The sequence below is a fragment of the Trachinotus anak genome, unplaced genomic scaffold, assembly GCF_046630095.1.
Source record: "Trachinotus anak isolate AG129_WGS33_773 ecotype Australia unplaced genomic scaffold, CSIRO_AGI_Tana_v1 ptg000005l, whole genome shotgun sequence".
Lineage (NCBI taxonomy): Eukaryota > Metazoa > Chordata > Actinopteri > Carangiformes > Carangidae > Trachinotus > Trachinotus anak.
The window spans coordinates 22,921,823-22,942,403 of NW_027273856.1; the positions used below are offsets into that span (position 1 = coordinate 22,921,823).

General features: G+C 42.4%; 1 protein-coding gene and 1 long non-coding RNA gene across 7 annotated transcripts in view; one reads left to right on the forward strand and one right to left on the reverse strand.

Moving 5' to 3' along the window:
* Positions 1-420: 420 nt before the first annotated feature.
* LOC139622017 (uncharacterized) lies at positions 421-4,814 on the reverse strand. The gene is made up of 4 exons (XR_011691139.1): positions 2,927-4,814; positions 2,534-2,680; positions 830-963; positions 421-751 (listed from the first exon to the last, which is right to left on the reverse strand). It is a non-coding gene; the product is annotated as an uncharacterized lncRNA (long non-coding RNA).
* The window catches only part of map7b (microtubule-associated protein 7b), a 28,146-nt gene continuing 10,099 nt past the window's right edge, over positions 2,535-20,581 (forward strand). For 5 of the 6 annotated variants that reach the window (XM_071479035.1, XM_071479036.1, XM_071479038.1 and 2 more), the window contains exons 1-5: positions 2,535-2,668; positions 17,024-17,194; positions 17,324-17,401; positions 18,067-18,230; positions 19,503-19,620. In XM_071479035.1, the coding sequence (XP_071335136.1) occupies positions 2,623-2,668; positions 17,024-17,194; positions 17,324-17,401; positions 18,067-18,230; positions 19,503-19,620 (577 nt within the window). In that variant the 5' untranslated portion in view covers positions 2,535-2,622. Of the gene's footprint in view, positions 2,669-11,073; positions 11,399-17,023; positions 17,195-17,323; positions 17,402-18,066; positions 18,231-19,502; positions 19,621-20,581 lie in introns of those variants that run through there. The other variant, XM_071479037.1, reaches the window with a different exon arrangement.

The window sequence follows — 20,581 nt, forward strand, 5'->3', positions numbered from 1 at the left end:
GATATAAAAACATGTGATTTCTCCCTGTGTTGTTGATCATGCTTGTTAAACCAGCCTGCTTAATCTAGAAACTCATCTGACCTCCACCATAACGTTCGCTGGCTGCGAGCGCACAAATTAATCCAAATGAATCAGCGAGGAGCAAAGCGGCCGCTTGTCCTCAAAAATCAACCAGTTTCCTCGATCTGCTTATTCCTCAGCAGCCCACCCCCACTCTCAGCTGATTATAGCCTTTCATGAAGAGCCCTGAGCGTTAATCAACAGAGGATCAGCATCCTAAAGTGGAAATGTCTGACATCAATTCCCCACAAATCTTGTACATATTCAGGTCAAGTAAGGAAAGACAAATTCTTTCAGCGTGTTCCTTCACTTCAGGTCAGGAAGTAAATGCTCTATGCCGTGCAGGGACTCCAGCACGTATTCTTTTCACGGTGAACATTTATTGATGGGCAATCAAGGCTCTGCTTCTGTACAGAGAGAATCCAGAGATCCTGTTCCCTTGGGAACCAATTACAGACAGTTTGGGGGGGCTTTCATCATGCACATGTGAGCACACTCAAACACACATGACCCTGAACCTCACCCCAGGCTTACCCACCACCTACTGACTTAACCCTGTACCTCATGACAGACCTTCAGGGCTTCTGAGACCAACACCAAACAAAAATCAAAAACAGACATCAAGCACAAACACAAAACACACACTGAAGAGGATAGGCAGGGGGTCGGCTTCAGCTGGAGGGGCTGGTATCTGAAAAACAAGTACCACAGTGATGTCCAGATGTGTGCGTTTGTCTGTCTGTTTGTCAGTGTGTGGGTATATACCTACAGGCCAATATCTCTTCCCTTCACTTCCTTCATCTGAGGAATTGCCAAACAGCTGGTTGCCATGGTTGCAGTTGCCTGTGCACCAATCAGTAGCCATTTTATTGGGGGTCCAGGGGGGAGGTAAGCCTGCACAGTCTGGCAAATAGCAATGATATGAGTGGAGATTAGCATACATTCAGCCAGGAACAGTAAATCCTGGCTCATGGGTTAGTTGAAATAACAGTGATGTGTTTTTTTTTCTCCTCTTTTTGTCTAATTGAAATGCTTCTTCATTAAAGCTGAACTGTGAAGTGAAACACAATTTATATTTATATTCACTCTGTTGTTCATTGATATTTTCAGCTAAATACAGATTGTTTTTGATCATTTTCTGCCATAATGGAGGCTTCTGTCATTCATGTATAAATATCCAGGGTATTAGATGATACTTATTTTTTTAACAGCTCTACAATTAGCTGAATCCTGTAATTTAAACATCTTATTGACGTTACAGTGAATGTCAATGGCAAAGGTACTGAACCCCTAGAAAGACACTAAGTGTAGTTCTGATGAGTCAAAGATTTTAAATGTAGGAAGAGGGCTCCCTCTGCTGGTATTATGGGATAATTGTAATACATTCTACATGAATGGTTTGATATTGGTGGCTTGCCAGGTCAAAACCTCTGGCTTTTACTATAAATTTGTTATTTAATGTCCACTGAAAACCATGTAGGCCTACTTCAAAATTCTGTGATTTTTCATTTTTCATAAAATCAGAGAGGTGAAATGCTCCTTTTTTGGGTTGAAAAAATATCTTCTATACTTCATGAGCTAAATAATACTTTTAAAAACCTATTGGATTACGAGAAAATGTACACTATTATAATAGGCCTATTTAATGGGGACATGTTTTAACATGTCACAGTAATAAAAGTATACATATACATGATAAAATGAATGATGCCTTAATCCCATTTATCTGCTTCTAAGTATTGGTATGTACTGCACTGCTCTGGGGTAATTATGTTGCAGGCTGTAATCTAAAGCATTGTTTATGTACAATGCATTCAAGTAAACTGTGTTCACATTTTCATTTGCTGTATTAAGGATTAGGGTGTAGATTTCATTGAAATGAGTTGTATCCTATAGTAAACACAAGCTATGAGTCTCAAAATATGTATATGCCAACAGAAACTGCAAATTGCAAACTGGACTGGACCAGGAACGGGACCAGGAGACTCTGATAATAGATTTGATGAGTCTCCTTTTCATATCATTCATATCATTCTGTCATTCTTAGAAAATAGTCTTACACTTTTTCATTAAACAAACAAACAAAACGAAGAAAGCTGACATTCACTGACATGACTGACAATGTTATTGAAATTGCCCAGACACAAATTTCAGGTGAACTGAGCGTGGGCAATGATTTCACTATATTGATACAGTCTAAATGCCAGTAGATGTCAGCACATTACTTCACTTTATACAACTGTGACTTTGCCCCGGCTCAGGCTCATTAAGCATACACAGTAAAAAATGTCCTAAAATGAACCCAATTTTTTTTTTTTTATATAAGCAGACTTCTGCTCCTGCACGGTCGCCATCAAGGCCTATATGAAGTTCATGAGGTCCAATCTAGAGCAAACCCAAGGTGTGAAAAGTTGTACAATGCTGTAACTACTGCATCTGTAGCTGGTGTGAGCCTGAGTGTGGCGCCCCCCACCTGTCCGGGGGAGGGTGCCCGGCCTGCCTCAGGTTCAGGTCCCTCCTCGGGCTCCTGCCTCTGATCCCTCTCGGCTGACGTCAGGAGAAATGGCGGACCAGGACGGCAGCGACGCATCTCCTCCGGAGTCCCAAGGTGAGTGAGCTCCTGCGGACAGGAAACTTAACTTAGACAAACTCCTTAAAACTGATAATGAAACGACGGGGGTGCTTTGTGAGTGAGGGGGGGACTTCGTGTGATTATGTCGCTGTTAAAGAGACTCAAGTGAACTCGGAGCCGGTCGGTCACGGGAGTGGGATTAACTATCAGCCAACCGACTCACCCGACCGGTTTCTTTACGTTTATTTGAACACGACCTGCTCTCGAAACGTTCCCGATATTTTCTAGTTTTACCTTTGTTGTCCGTCGTTAATAGACCTTGTGAGCCCAGACACCTGTTGCTGACATTTCGTCAACTCGTCGAAGCGCTTCAGCGGACGTGACAGGTGAATTAATGCAAATCAGCAGAGGGTTGTTCACAAGCTCACTGTGTGTCTGAGGATATCATTTGCACACGTAACTTTATTTATTTTTTATTTTTTATTTTTATACACCCAACTTCCTATAACACCGTGTAACCAGACACCTGTGAAATTTATGGCGTTGTCATTTATTATAGGACTCAAAATGACCGCTCACAGCTTCACTGCAATATGTTATTAGCTACTGTTTTGTTAGACTATTAACTTAATCCCAGTCCGTGTATTGTGATGTAAATGTTATATGAAAACCTAAAAGCAAAGGAGAGTGGTGGTGTATTTGGCTGAGTGGGAGCCGCTGTCAGTCTAATTATTAGTTTCAGAGTTAAACCATAAAATCAACAGCCGGAGGCGTCGCCAAAATCAAAGATTACTGTGGATAAAAACCTTTTTTTTTTGTAACTCAGCACTGAATCATCAAGGGCTGAACATTTCTGAAGCACTATTATTTGTTACTTTAAAATTTGCATGTTCCCCCTCTGGCCACACCTCAGTTTGTGATGACGCAACAGGTGTTTTCCATCAGATATTAATAGCAAATACCTGCTGTGACATCATAGATCGGGGTTTGATCAGGACAGTGCAACAGCGTTTATATTGTATGTGATGCACTGTTGACCTTGGCTCCAACCATCTGTATGATGTGGGCTGATAAAACAACAGCTGAAAATGCCCAAATTGTCCCACTTTATCGCTGCAGAAGTAAATAACATCACATATTTGTTGACACTTGATGTTCTGTCATTAGAGGATGTGTCATCTTTGATGTGGTCAGAACATGCAGCATTTTGCAAAGTGCAGCTTTAAACTACTGACGGGGAAATAATTATTTTTTTCTATTTTTTTGTTTATTTGTCTCAGTGTGTTTTGAATACTCATAACAACTTCTCACATATTTTCCTATTGAATTGATAGTGGAAATCGGTGACATTTGATAGTCAAAATGCTAGCTTAACACTTTAATTCACAAATTCAGGTTATAAATTCTGCAGGGTAATTTTGCAGCCCAGCAGGTTTTCCCTAGTAAAAGTGCTGCTTGTAAATGTTCTTTAACCGTGGCACGTTTGGATAGTCTAATCAGGCTGAATTTGCTCCAGGAGCCAAAGTGTACAAAAGCAGACTAGTTTAGAGTTTGAGATGAAAGGTAAAGAATCTATGCACTTTCTCAGGGAGTGTTTTCATCTAGATGCATATGCCTAGGAGGTAAAGATCCATCATGATTTACAGTATTTCAGTGGTAGCATTCATACAGGAACCCCTGTTCAAATGTTAAAAGAAATGATGCATTAATCCACAAAATGTTACATGAATTGCAGTGGTCAGTAAGTGGAGACTAACTATTATAAAACTATCAAAAAACATACAGTACACATTTGATAATAAACAATTTGTCACAATTTGTCACAAAAGTCACAATTTGTATTCCTCTTTCTATCCCCACCATTGTCATCTTCCTTCAGTTTTCCCATGAATGAATGAAATCTAGTTTGCGGGTCTAATAAATTACCCTGCTACAAACGCATCCATTTTCTATAACATGTTGCTCTACAATCCTGCTGCTAACATAGCTTTCATAAACAATCTCCTTCCATATGCGTTATTTATCTTATATTCCCGTGCTGCTGTGAGCTCTACAAGATGCGTGAGTCTGGCTCTTATGTTGTCATCACTGGATCCTACAGGACAATCTGTGACATCTCTTAGTTGCCCCACAATATCCCTGCATGAAAATACTTATTATATCTTATCTCACTCTGGGGCAAAACAAGTTTTAAAATCTTGTTTCCTATCAGCTGACAAATGAACTCGTGACTGGTTTACTACTGCCTGCATGTTGCCAGGTGCAAACTCTATTGCCTCCATTCTCCTCCTTTCAATACAGATCTTTACTTTTATTCTTCCCATTTAATCAAATGCTTATTATTGAAACGATAGTCAGATTTCACACACCTTATTGTTTCATCCTGCTGATATATTTTTCCTACAGCCATTTTTTCCCTTTTCTTTAGAGGACTTACATGTGGTCTTAAGGTTTGCTCTTTACGTAGCCCCTGGCCTTCAGCTCATTGTTGCTGCTGTCCTATAGGTATTCACAGTGCTACTGTCCACATATGCCTCATTTGGCGAGAGGCACAGCCTTTTCTGTAGGCCTTCTTCACCTACAGTACCACAAAGTCACAGCCTCTGTGCATTCACATAAAGGACAATCACCTGCTCTACCTGAAACAGGCAAATTGACAAAAACAGTTGTTTATCTGTAGATTCAAACTTGATAATAAACATATGTACTTGTGTTTCTAAATGTATCTGCAGTCAAAACAGTTAATTTGTTCCCATGTCTGTGTCTCTTAAACACATTCATTAGGTGTGAAAAGGGTGTGTAGCCTGGCCTATCCGGTTAAAGTCTGAGTGTAGAATTACTCTATCCTGCAGGGACAAAGATCAGATTGCTCTTTCATGACTGTGTGTGTTTGTAGAGCATGTGCTCCCTAAGGAGATGAGGCAGCAAATCTTGCCCTGAATTCCTTTATATACCGCGTGTGTTTATTAGCACATACTCAGTATGCCAGACTATTACAGACTGGGCTATTTTCTTTGCAAAAGTTTATGCAAATCTAAGGCGGACTGCAAGAAGAAGTGCACCTGTAATATGTTGGAGCCAAGATGCCTATCAGAGGTTGTGTCTTTAATCATTTTGTCACCTTGATGATTTGAGCCACAGCGTCGTAAGTGGCTTTAAGAATTCAAGCTGTCATTCTGGTTGTTTAATCTCCGTGTGTATTTGCTTTGGTAGATGAGAGATAAGCGTGCACAAGCACACAACACTAATACAGGTTGTTCAGGCTGGTGTTTGCATTGTTATTGAACAGGCCTCCAATAATGTGGTCTTTAATAACTGTGATAACTTAGTTGCCCCTTAAATTCTGCCACCCTTCCATGGCACCTGCACATGCTTGAAATGAAAGTGAAGCATGACTTAGGCAACTAGAGATGAATTTCATTATTGATTATATTATTCATTTGATTGATTGATTAATTGTTGACTGACTTTAATAATAGTCTTGGTGGTGAGGGGTGGGGAACGGGGATTATAGGGTTGGTTTTTTTGTGTGCACATTTATGTTTTGCTGTTGATTTTTCTTGATTGTTCTCATTACAGTCTTTTTTGTTGTCAGTCCTACACCCAAAGAATTTACAGTGTAACAAAACACAGAAAAGCAGCAAATCCTCATGTTTGAGAAGGTGGAAATAGTGAGTTGTTTTTATTTTTGCGTGATTATCTTTTCAGCACTACTGCAGTGCAACTGCAACAGTGCCCTCCAGATTTACTGTAAATACTGCCTATGCTTCATGCTTATTACATAAGCATTCCCATATTTACTATACAGCTGTGGTGTATCAAATAGCTGATGGCTCTTTAAGTGGGGAATGGGGTGGGGCCCTATACCATGTGCTCTATGGACACACCCCTTCCACAGATACTGCTCCAGCACTGCATTGTTCAGTTTGGTGTGCGCATAGGCGTGCGTCCCCAGTTCTGTGTGTGTGTGTGTGTGTGTGTGTGTGTGTGTGTGTGTGTGTGTGTACATTTCATTAAAGTGTGCATGTCCTCTGCTCTCTCACTTCCACTCTCCTACTGCGTCATTGGCCCATGTGCTGCTGTTGTTAGGGAAACCCTTTGCCGGTACCGGCTCACCTTCCACTGCTGGATTCTCACTGAATATTTTAACAACCCTGCTAATCTCTGTTACCGGTGTATCTGTGGGCCTGAGTGTGTGTGTGTGTGTGTGTGTGTGTGTGTCGTACAGCCTGTGCTTGTGTGATGCGATTTTTCTGACAAGTTTGCATTTGCACAGTAGACCTAGCAAGAGGGAGTCGAGGAGGGAGGGAGAGGGGGGAGCTGCAGCAATAGTAGTGACAGCAGCAGCATCTCTTGAGGAGTGAGGGAGTCAAGAGAAGTGCAATCCTTCCAGCTCTTGCCTGAGCCAGTCTTGTGGATTAAGTCTTCTTTTCTAAAACAGACTACAAGAGCTCATCCTCAGACTCTGTCGCACTCTCTGTCTCTTTCCCTCTCCTCTCTGTCCCTGGCACTGCCATCACAGGCAGTATGGACATGGCACAGTGAGCTGCTCTGTTTGTCTCATTCACACTCTCCCTCAACATCGCTGTACTTTACTTTATTCTTTGTTCATCATCCGTACCTTTCTCCTTTTTCTCTCATCCACCACATTTTTTCTTCCATCTCTCTTGCTGTTTTTGTTCTGTCCTCTCCTTCTCTCTTCCTCTCTGTCTTCTTCCTGGTGTCTCAGACACAGAGCTGCAACGTGCAGCCAGGAGAAATTAGCTGTTAGCATTAGCTATTAGCTATTTTCTATCTACTTCTTCAGTTAGAGGAAGCCTTTAAGGGGGTGAACCCATCCACCACCATCCTCTGGGGTCCATCACTGACCTGCCCCCCCCCCCCCCACCCACCGCTGCAGGGTGGGATGGGCAGGGGCTGGGTGAGTTAGCCAGGGGCTCGAGGGTTAGCAACAGGGCGGGCGATGCCAGAGTGTAAAGGACAAGGACAAGGAGGAGGTGCAGGCGGGTGCTCGCGGGGTAAGTGGAAGCTGAGGAAGGGAGGCAGCCGCTCAGCCATCCCGGCACTCTTCACCATCACTGAGGAAGAGGAGGGACAGAAACGGAGAGGTGCTTGCAGGAGGAAGAAAAAAGGTATGGAGGGAAAAGAGAAAGAGAAACTGAGTGGAGAGCACAATGAATTTGAATGCTTGAGTACTTTGTGCTGTTAAAACTGTTAAAAATTGTGTGTGAATGCACATGTGTCTGTGTGTGAGTGAGGGCATTAATATCTGGGACAGAGAGGCTGCTGGGGCAGAGGGATGTTTAACCAGTCTCAGGAGAGTCACAGCAGCGGACAATTGAAAAAAGAGCTGAAATTGTGGAGTGTTAAAGACAAGTGCGTGTGCATGTGTGTGTTTGTCCGTGTGTGTATTTGTTTACTTGCTGTTTGTTTGTGTGTTGAGTGTGTACTGTTTGCAGTTATGGAGGAAAAGACCTCTCAAGCCATCATGCTCAGCCATCCAGAGACAGGTGGCTGACAGATCTGATGAGGAAGCACAGTTTGTGAGTGTGTGTTTGTTTGTGTGTAGAAACCAGCTGACAGGGCAAGAATAGGTCAACACAAGGGCAACAGATGAGAGTGAAGGTGCAGTCCACTTCACGCATGTATGTGGTTTGAATGCATCAGTGAGCAGAGCAGTCACTCAGCAGGACAGTATCTGCAGTCACAGCTGGTATAAATGTCCAGCACATTTACTTTGAACTCTTCCTGCTGCCTTCATCTCGTCTTCCAGAACCTCAAACACCTGATAGCCTATGTAAAATATTTTCTCTGCTTGTTGTTAGGTATTCATTTACTTTTTCGTTCATTCATTTCATACCTTCCTGTTGTGTTATATTTCCAGGGACAGGTGGCCTCAGGAACCTGTTCCTGTCTGATTTGGGATTCGATTCTGAAGACTGAGTTGAGAACTAAGGGGTGTGGAAAAAGCTATGGGCAGTGTTTTATGGGTATAGTATTACAGAGTAACTTCGGCCCTGTTCAGACCTGGCATTAACGTGCGTCTTAGGTGATCCGATCACAAGTGTACAGCTCTAAGCACGTCAGTTCACACCTGGTGTTAAAATGCATCGCGAATGCAACTTATGATCGGATCCCACTTCCCTGCTCTACATACAAATAAACACATACATCATTCCTGTTTGCAAAGTCCAAATGTGTTGTTATTTTTAACCAGTCTGACTTTGATAGATGGGTCCGTTGTTGATGTGTTTGTGAGAGAGCAATGGAGAGTCCGTTGTCGATGTGTTTGTGAGAGAGCGATGGAGAGAGAGAGAGCGGGGCAAGGATGGGCTGAGCGAATCAATGTGCTGCGCCCAGCTCTATGATGAATATGAGGTGATCAATGTTGATATTGTGGCATGTGGCCACATAGAAATCAGTGTGTGGAAAACACTGTGAGAAGTGTGAAAATATTTTCAGTTCACTATGAAACTGGTAGGACAGATTAGACTGTGGCACAAGATCTCAGTTGAGTGGGCGGTCCTTCAACGTGACCCAGGACGTTTGCATTCACACTCCTAAAAGAATGTGGTCCCTTGTGCTCCAGACCACCTCTGAATCCCGTCTGAGTGATCAGATCTCAAATGTGTCCTCAAGGTGTCTTGGGTATGTTCACAACTGTACCCAGAGCTTTCAACTTGGGAGTGGATCCCCTGAGATGCATGTTAATTGCAGGTCTTAACAGGGCCCTTGGAACTCATGAGCTTTAGGGCCTGGACTAACTTGGGTCAACCGACCAATGAACTGAGATTTTCAGGTTCTTACTGAATTGGCAGCACACTGCTGCTCTGAAAACAGATGAAGAAAGGCAGTAACACTATTTAGTCAGCAGCTGTTTATCACTTTGTTCTGTACAGTTGTATGAATTTTATTTATGTGCCTTTGTCCTCCTTTCACTTTTATTTTAAAATTTTATTAAAATTGTATTTTCTGTCCTGGTTTTAGTGATATCACAAGGTTTAGCTTTAATGACAGATTGATCGAGGAAGAGTTACATATTTGACCTAGGGAGACAGAAAGCCATATCAGATATTATTGTCACAAGTTTTATGATTTTCACCCATATTCTCTTTACCTAAGCCAATAGCAGGTTTTACGCTGTGCAAGCTAACCTGACTCCATCTAACTAATTTATTTGTGTTTGCATCAGCTACATGATATAGAAGGAACAAGATAACACAGAAATTGGTCTGATTTCTAAATAATTACATTCCTTTCAGTGGAAGACATGATTCTCATACTGAGGGTTTTGCACTTTCCTCATGGGACGAGCATGCATGTAGAGCTCACTTAAACCATAAATAATAGAGCAGAATAGACAGAGAGGAGGAGGAGAATGAAGAGATGACTGTGAGCTCCTGCAGCAGTATGATCTCAAAGCATCAGCGAAGTTGTGTGACTCTTTTCATTTTGAGAAAGTGTTGGTATAATGCATGGAATAGGTTGAAAAGTCAACATGTATCTGCACTCATTCATTCTGTGTAAGACTGTTTTGTCTCGTTCACCTTAGCCTACATTTTTATTTATGAAAATAAGTGAAGTCTTCATGAAATGAATTGACTTTTTATGTGCTTCTAGAGGTGTAAAAACATGGCTTTGCCAAAAATGTTTGGGCGTATAAATTATTTAATTTGATGAACCTAGATGGAGATTAGATGGAGTTTGACAAACATTGGTTGAGGAAAAGTGCTTTTGGGTAATCCTTAATCTCTGAGCATGTCATCTCAAATCAATTTGGATGCCAACTCTAAACTAATATTATTGACAGGTTGCTAAACAAAGTTTTTATTAACATTACAACTTGATAACATCCCAAAGAAAAGAAGGCAAAATTTCAATATTGAATGACAGCAGTTTGTTTTATTTATGACTCTTTTTGTCAAATGTTTTGTCAGAGGCCATAGTGAGTGATGATGTCAGACATTCCTCCCATCATCGGAGCTGAGATTTGAACCTGCAGCATGCAATCTTTGCGACCTAGTATGCTGAGAAGTAGCAGGGACCCTTCTCGCACCTGTTATCCAGGCCTGAAAGGCCTCTGCTGGCTGGAGCTTAGCGTTTAGCTTAGCATTAGCAGCGGCTAATCCTCTCAGGCTGCAGGGGAGGCAGGAGATACACAGCGTGCTTGCTTGCTACCCACTGGCCTGGACAGCACAGCATTAATCGCTAACTCTGACCATTTAATCTGACTGCCAATGAATGCAGATAGATTGGGGGTGGGGAGCATACACACACACACACACACAGACACACAAACACACCAGTATGAGGGAAGGGAGGGCCAGATTAAACAGTCACACTCTCCCTATGTCTCACTCTCTGTCTCTTTTACACACACATACACACACACACACAGATAAAAGGATGGGGGTTGGAGAGTCACCACAACCTGTCTCACACTCAGTCGGCTCTCAATAACAGTGACGCCGACTACAACTGACCTCTTGCTCTTTATCCCTTCCTGCTTTCCCTTTTACTTTAGAGACAGTTGAGTTTTCGGTGGTCCTTTTTTTTGGTTGTTTGGAATTTCTTCTTTTGTTGCTCCTCCACCCACCAACCCTCACTGCACCATGGACTTTGGATATGAGTTTGTCTTGCCTTGTGTAGGAGGTTTTCAGGAAGTAGGACCGTTGATTTTGGCCCTCTGGTCCGACAAATCGAAGTAGGAGTTCAACAGGTCCCATCCTGGGATTGACTCTCCTGGAATCATGAGTCAAAATGCAGGTAATGACTTGTGCTGAGACATGGGATCTTCTGTAGCTGTCATTTATAAATCAGCACAGATTGAACAGGTTGCAGGGTGGCAATGAACACGAGTGTAGTGCAGTCTCTAGGTTGCATGATAGTTTTGCTTTTGCTTTGTACCCCAGCACACTGGATTGGAAATGACAGTTACCATGAGATTAAAGTGCTGGCCTGAGTCCCACATTGTTTACCCAATAGGGATTTGAACAACCCTGAATGACCTTAAAGCCATTGCTTCATTTGCAATCTGGCCCCAAAGTAGAGCCAAACATGAAAAAACACATATTTTCTGTCTGTGGCTTTAGAGTTTGTTTTAGTTTCTTTCCCTCATCAAAGAATTTGCTGTTTTTTTAATACTGTCGCACCTTGTGTCCACTTTTTTTGGTTGAATGTCTTGGAAATATGGAGATAGTTCATGAGAAAACATGGCAAAAGGTAGTTATGGTCTTTGAAGGTTTACTGGTGGATATTTATGGCCAGGATCTAGCGCTACACACCAAATTAAATTGGCTTTGGTGTGTTTGCGAAGGCTGTTAAACAGCTGTCTAGTGCGCACAAGCAAATGTACTTGCTGCTATTTGAGGTTTGTTTGTTCAATGACCTCTACAACAGATGGATGAGCCTGTGAGGCTTCATGGGAGGACACAACTGCACCAGAAATAAAACACATTACACTGTTGAAACATCACAGTTCAGTTGCTTCAAGTGCAACAGTGCCCTGTGCACACTTAAGTGATCAAAGCTAAATGCAGTCTTGGTCTTAACTCCACAATTTTGCCTGTGCAAAACATGTCATAGGAACAGATGAGAGGGCAGAAGAAGAAGGGGTAATGTAGAAAAAAGTAAATTAGGTTAGTAATCTTTTTTGTGGGTGTTGAAACTTCACAGGAAGAGAAAAATTGTTGTGAGTACATAATACATAGGTACCTATGATCTAAGTTTTCACACTCAGTTCAGGACTCATGCAGGATTCAGGGTTTGTACAAGGGAGAGACTGGAGCCACTGCAGCAGCTTCATTAACCACAAGTCCTAGATCAGTCCTAGTCTAATCATGTATCCAATGCATTCATCCAGTCTCCTCCTATTTAGAAGGCTTAATTTCTTAAAGTCATTCCCTCTGTAGGGTAATAGTATAGCCAAACTAAGACTCAATGCTGCCCTGATCTCCACACAGTCTCATCTGCCACTCTGAGCCACAGGATGCCCTTTGACCTCAGCTGACCTCTTCTATATACAGAATGACTTCAGTTCACTGCTCCCTACTTATTTGGTAGGCTCTGTCTGGGAAAGTGGGCAATGCAAAGCCAGATTGGACTCTTTATCCATGAACTTGTTTTTGGCTGGACACCAACAGCGTCTTATAAACACGAGGGTCACTGAGTGACTAACTGAGAGATGAAATTACACCATAGGTCAGCTGAATGCCACGACTGGGTGATGAGGTTATACCACAGGTTGATTGACCAACTGTTGCAGTTTCTCCATTTGTCGTTGCTCTTTCAAAATGATTTAGTGTTGACAACTTAGCGCCTTTGCTGCTAGATTTATTGACTTTTCAGAGCGCTTTAGCAACCCTTTTTTTTTTTCTTTCAGAAAAGTACCTAGCGACAAATCAAAGAACTTTTTGGATAAACTGTATATAGAACAGAAATGCCAGTATTGCCCTGCGAGCATTAGTACGGGCTTCCCCTCCATAGGCACACCTCTCTATGTTGGCCATGCAGCAGCTGATGTGAATGAAATTCTAACTTTCTCTCTGTGTGATCATTTTACAAGTCAATTAATATAGCCAAAATCACAGTGCAGTCATATGTGTAAGGTGATTTTGTCAGATGATGTCACAGTGATAAAATAAAATCTGGATTTTAGCAGTGCAGAGCAGCAGCTTGGATATCACATTGAAGTGACTGCTGGTTAACATGTAGTCTTAATGGGCCGTGTTTCAGTCACTATTTCATACTTGTTCAATTGTCTGACAACAGAAACAGAAAAACAGGTAAATGAGAATGGTTTTATTGGTAAATTTGTCTGTGCTAAATTGTGAGCACAGAGCGTAGTAGAGAATGTGTAGAACAAAGTTGGACTGGCTGTAGGGTTATTAATGAGCTCTGATGTCGGAACGAGGGAATGTTTTTGTAACGTACTGGGTTCACGCATGTCTGCACAGGTTTGAATGAGTGTTTATACTCTTAGCATCATCAGTCTGTCCTTAAGAATGATGACTGTGTGTTTTTTTTTGTTTTGTCTGAAACAACCACATGCTACTCACAGAGTGAGTGTTTTATCAGGCGCACACATGCAAAAACACACCTCTGACACAGCATCATTCGACACTCTTTAACTCACATCATATACTTTATCACAGAATACAGCGTGTCTCATATATGCAAACACGACGATAAGGGGACATCTGGCTGTCATTGAAATTGCACCCGTGAAATATTAGTGTGAATATGGGCCACATTTTATCTTGCACACCTACTGCACTGTATTCACCCTTAATGCACACACCTGTTTTCTTTGCTGTTTTTTCTTGATGTTCTCATATTACTACTTCTTCCTGCAATGACCCAAGTTTCCCACAAGAATCATTTACAGCCAGTTTCTGTGGAAGTGGGTATTAGATTGTATTCATCAATCATTAATCATTCCACTGTTAGAGCATGCATGCTACTTATCTAATCATAGATTTATATATTATAGATCTATAGATAGATGGAACAAATAGTGTTTTTGAGGAAGGGAACTGTTTCTTATTTGTGTGGTTTAGAGCGTTCCCAGGTCTTTTCAGTGAAGTGCTCCAGTCACAAGCTGTCAAATTTAGGAAAGGGATTCTGCCCTTTGCCCGTCACCACTGGCTTATTGTGTAGTTGCCCACTCTGCCTGTCAGAGGGTCCTCTACATCACCCTCCAAGAGTGAACTTGCATTAAATGAGCTCCCTCTTTTGTCTTTTTGATTAATGGCCATATGACCTCTCATTCAGAGTTAATCTGATTTTGCTGTTATTGTGCTCAATCTAATGTCCATTCACAAATTCCTAGTTCAGTATTTGGCTGCAGATCGTTATCCTCCTTTTTCAAACAGCCAATCTTTTGTTTGAGAAAAATGATTTTAGAGGAAGGAATAGATAGACTAGACATTATTGTAACCTGGCCCAGCCATGCCTTTCCTGTTATAACAATAGCCATTATGAAATCAGTTCCAAGGCCCCGGTGCACCTGAGGCAGAGTAGGCTTGTTAATGCTTGTGTACACACCTCTGTAGCTGTCCCATAGACTGTGACATGCAATACCTTTGCAGCCATGAACTCATGTCTTTGTCCAGAGTGTGTCCTTTGTGAATTACCGTAAGACATCTGAATGAGCTAGGGTGGAGACAGCATCAACAGTTTGGATTTACATCGTTTTCTACAACGTCACACACCACACAGTGTAGAAATAAGCAAAAACCATCACGTCTTTCTCACAAAATCTCTATAACTGAGCAAACTCCATCCACTGATGAAGACAATGAAGTGCATTTCAAAATCAGGACTAACCTGATAAGTTGACCTTGAGTTAACATGAGTAACACTGTTTTATTTTTTAGGATGAAGAACACAAATGTTTGGTCCATCATAGGCCTTAAACTGTTCCTGAACATTTCAGTATTAACTACAATTTAGTTTCAACACTAGATGTGGTAGCATTACATGATTTAAAAAAGTTGATTGTTACATTTAGATGCAAAGTGCTGTCAAGTGTGTTCATCAAGGCATGAGAGAGTCCACTTGTAGCTTTGGGTATGAAGTCTGTACTTTGTTCCTCTCATCCACTGGCATAATTAATTATCCGACTGAGCTAACATGTGGCTGAAATGAAGAGATAAAGAAGCCATGGAGAGAGAGAGAGAGAGAGAGAGAGAGAGAGAGAGAGAGAGAGAGAGAGAGAGAGAGAGAGAGAGAGAGAGAGAGAGAGAGAGAGAGAGAGAGAGAGAGAGAGAGAGAGAGAGAGAGAGAGAGAGAGAGAGAGAGAGAGAGAGAGAGAAATGTAGAATGGGGTGTGTGGCCTGTGCTATTTCAGGTAGAGGCCATCCGTTTTAGTTTGTCAGTGTAGTCTGGATCAGGGGGACAGATTTAATTTGGTTGTCAACTTTCTGGGACAGATTGGTCTCTGTGGAGACTCAACTCTCGCTCAGTCTTCATTGCACTCACACAAAGGAGCAGTATATGTTTTGTATTGAATGGTTATTTTGCTGATCTACCTCTGCATATAGTATGATTTCTTCTCCACCTTGTGTGATTTGTTAAACAGTCATGTCTGTAAATTATCTTAATATTTACCACACTAATACTGTTTGTCCTTGGGTCCTTGACTAAGTAAGCCAGCCTTCCACCCCAAAGCACAGAGGCATGTGCATGTTTTCATTTTGGCACATTTGGGACAGGCCCATCTGCTTCTGCATAAAGCCCAACGTTAAGCTGTGTGTCTGTGTCCAGGAGGCTGACCTGAAAGTGCTGAGTCACCCTGAGCCTGATAGTGCCATTAATCAATAGCCTAGCTCTGAGCTGCGTCGGAACATGGCATCGCACCGGGATTATTTGAGAATACAGGAAACATGGTATATATTGTTTCACCCCATTTTGTTTCCTGTCAGGCTGCACTGCAGGGCTTGAAAATGCTGCAGAGATAGCAGTCAGACTGTCAGGTTGTCAACCCCTCTAAATACATCTCTGTCATTCACATTGTCTTGCAGCTTCTCTATTCCTTGCACACTGCTTTTTAAAACTCTTTTTCAGTCTGTGTTTGGACCTTACGTTACTAATCACAACCTGATGACCCTTTTGTATGACTTACTCATGGCAGCTTTCAGGTCTGGTTACAAACTAGTATTATAACCCTATGGCCTAATGATAATACACTAGTAGAGACATGTGGTCTCTCTCTGTTATGTTCTCTCTATAAAATCGATGTGCCAAAAAAGTTTTTTTTCACTCAAATTAGCCAAATTAGCACCAGAGGTAGGAAGACACAAGTAACACTGGCCACAAAGCCTGGTTTAGCTCATCTAATTTACAAATGCATAGTTACTGATAAAGCAATCATTTTTAAATTTTATTTTCAGGCTTTTGTGCCTTTGTTATCAGACAGGACAGTGGAGATTGACAGGAAAGAGGGTAGAGAGAGGGGAATGACATGCAGGAAAGAGTCGGGCTGGTTGGGAGTCGAGCCGGCGACTACCTGCGAAGAGCATCTTGCGCTCACATGGTACACGCCCCAACCACTCGGCTATCGGGTCGCCCCATACAGCAGTCATTTGTACAAACCAACGAGTTAGGAGGAAAGAGATAAAAGATAGATTAAAAAACAGAGGAAAAGGTATTGAAAGAAATGGTGTAGAGTACATTGCTGTCTGCTGTGTACTGGGCTAAAATGTTGTGTGGGTGTGTAGGTGTAGAGTTAGGACATAAGCCCCTCCAGCTAGTGGATAACTGCAAATGGATTTTTGATGCATTCACAACCTCGTTCTCGTGGCGAATTGTTTTTGCTTATACATTTGAGTAGAATTTGAGTTTAAGAAGTTTGTCATGGACACACTATCTTTGTTTTAACTTTCTTCCCAGCGTCTTACTCCCAGCATAAATCGGAGGATGGCACAGTGTCTTCAGCCACCCGCCCAAGCTCCGCAGGCTCTGGACAGACCTACACTCCCACCCTGACCCCTACCCCCACTCCAACCCCTACTCACACCAACACCAGCAACAGCCCCAGTAACAATGCTGCTACCAAAACAGGTAAGTCACACTCTTAAATGTTAAAAAAACACTATAATGAGACATAATTCATGATTGGCTCTGTCTTCCTCGGTCTTTGAACTCAGCTGTAAAGTTTATTCTGCTGTTTAACTGTTGTTTGTGCTGCAGACTCGTTGCTCTTTAACAAGATTGACGAGAGACAGAGGTTGGCTCGTGAGCGCCGGGAGGAGCGTGAGAAACATAATGGTGTGTATTCTTTAACTGTATGTGTGTATGTGTGTGTGTGTATGTGTGTATGTGTGTGTGTGTGGGGTGGATGGAGGGTGGGGGGCAGAGAGTAGACTGTACATCAGTGTGTAAAGGGGCTTTAAATGCATCCCTCACTTTCTTTTTTGTCGTTCCTGCAACATATCATGACTGAACTTGGTTGGTAGCTGTGGTGAAGTGCTTGTTTCTCTGGTTGTTACATAAAGTCTTGGCTGAAGCCTGGCACCCCTGTTGCCATGGCACCCATGTTACATAATGGGTCAGGCCATGGGACAGGGTTTAGGACGGCTGGTGTCTTGAATGTGTGGTCTTGTGTGAGTGTGTGAGTGACATACTGCATCAGATGGGTTTTAGGGAGTCATGGCTTGCGTGTTTCTATCACTGAAGTGTGTTTGTGGTATTGTACAGTGGTCATACCTCTGGCCCCAGCTGAGGGGCTGAGGGATTTGCTTTGTGTTGAGAGCTAAAGCCTAATCACATGATCTACAGCTGACCCATCACACTGCTGCTGTAAGCCTGTATGTTTATGATTAGGTGTATGATTTCTTTCTAATTCTTTTTAGCCTCTGAGTTCATGTGAACACACACATGCATCTAGTCATCATTAACCGTGTGTGTCTATACGTGCTTGCGTCATGTCTCAGCTGTTAAGGAGGCCCAGTGGCAGGCGCGTGAGGAGCGGGCCAGGCAGCACTATGAGAAGCACCTGGAGGAGAGGAGGAAGAGGCTGGAGGAGCAGAGGACGAAGGAGGAGAAGAGGCGGGCTGCCGTGGAGGAGAAACGACGGCTGAAACTGGAGGAGGACAGGGTACTGACACATCATTGACACACCTGTGCATCCAGATCTGTTTACGCCTTACATAAGCACACAGACACACAGAGACATTTCTGCACGCGTCTCACTCCTAGATCTGAGTGCAACATAATTTTCTCTTGTTTTCATGCATCCTATCCCTCTAATAATAGCCGCATAAACTGACTAATAAATATCTCTTTTTAGTAAACCATTTACAAGACCTGTGCCCCTTTCCTCCTTCAGTCAGCTGGAGTTTGGACTCTCCTGCTATCGCCTATCTGCACACTTATTTCCAGTTTTTACTCACACATGCTGTCACTGACTGTCAGGATGTGGTGTCATGGTTAGAGATGAGGTGAGAAGAGCACGTGGTAACTATCATTGCTGAATTTGATAGGCTGAGGTCCATGTCAGTCAAGCAAACACTGCCCAAAACAAGAAAGCAGAACACTGTTGCTTTCTTGGTGGGGAAGATTATCCTCACAATTTACCACCAAAGGAAAAAAAATCATTCTGACATGAGTTATGTTTAGATGGTTTATTTGGAGCCAATAATGTCTATGTGTAATGTCCTATTAAAGGAGTTGCAGGTTTCCTGTTCAGTAGTTAGTGAATTACTTTACAGTGAGGTGAGGTCATTGATTCAATGAACTTGGGGACATTGATGAAACCCTCAACATGATTCTGAGGCTGTAAATAATGATGACTTTCCAACACAACATATCTTCAGATGGTAAAAAATCTTAAGAAGTCTCAGCAGTCTAAGCTTTTACATATATGTAGCTCTAAATTCTCTAAACATTTGTAAATGAAGTTTGGAAAATCTTTTTTGCATTTTGCCTTTATTTAATAATGACCATCAAGATACAAAAATGCAAGGAAAGTGAAAGACAGATGCCTGACCCACCAGAACTTCACCACCCCACTCGACCTGTTGTTACTGCACGTTGTAGGCATAATTCAAAAAGTTGAACCTCCAATGGACCACAAAGATTTTTGGTGTTGCAGCAGCCCAGAAAATGTCTTCACTTCCTGGGTACTAGAAATTCTCAATGTACTACTTTAAGACACACAGAGTGGTTTCGCTTTCATGATCAGAATTTTGATTTTATCTGCCAAATACTGGTACAACCGGTACACACAAAATACACTTCATGACAGTAGACTAAACAAGTTCTTTGAGAGCAAAAGTTATTCCATTGTTCCAATGTTTTGGGTTTTTTTTTAACAATGATTCTGTGACGATGTTTTCATTGTTGCTTTCGGTTGTTTTTGTGACTGAAGGTTCGTCATGAGGCAGTGATGCGTCGGACACTGGAGAGGAGCCAGAGAACCAGACAGAAGTCCAACCGCTGGTCGTGGGGAGGGGCGCTGCACACAAACACTCCCAGCACACCAGCCGGTACTTTAACATGTCACACACCTGTACCCATTATCTACACAAACTCACAACGCTCTCCTACAGTCATTACAGTGACAGGTAAAGTTCTCACACCACACAGGTGGTGTGAGAATGATCAGTGCTTTACTGAGTTTACTGAGCACTTATCTCCCTGTTGTCTGACAGCATGCCTCTTGTGTAAATATGTCTGCCTTCCTCTGCCTGTCAGTGTTGTTCTGCCATGTTTATATTTGAACTTTTCAGATCCGCTGCGCTCTGTTGTTACTGCTGACTCACACCCTGCTCTACCTCTCTGCCTCTCCCTCCCTCTCTCTCTCTCTCTCTCTGTCTCTCTCTCTCTCCCCCCTTATTCTGAAACTCAACCTCTCCCTTACTCACTTTCTCTCTCTCTCTCTCTCTCTCTCTCTCTCTCTCTCACCCTCGCTCTCGGATCTCCCTCCTCTCTGCTCTTTGTTTCTCTGCCATTGTCCTTCCCCTCCTGGTCCAGGTTTTGTCGAGTCGGCTTTCCTCTATCCACTCGACCTTGCTGGACTGGAGCACATGCAGAGTGCTTTCAGTCTCTACCGCAGATACGGAATGACCTCCCAATGTGAATATTTTAGCACTGTGTCAGTTAGCTGGCTAGCATTAGACCGCTGACTGTAGCCCTGTAACTGTACAGCCCCTTTTTAGCACACTGGCATTAGTGTAAATGTAGGCCAATGTGAATGGCATGATTAGTGTTTGTTGTTCTATTTGCATGTAGAAATCCAGTTTGTGACATGAAGTTAAGTTCTGACACACAGGCTCATTCATTCAAACCATTGTAGCCTCATTTTTAGATGAAATAAAACCCATTTAGCACTAATTCATGTTTTAATATTTTTCCCTTTTAGCGACATATTTGTAGTTTTTTCATATCTCATCTGACTTAACCAGAACTCATAGACTAGAATATTGTCTCCAGCTCTCTCTCTCCTGT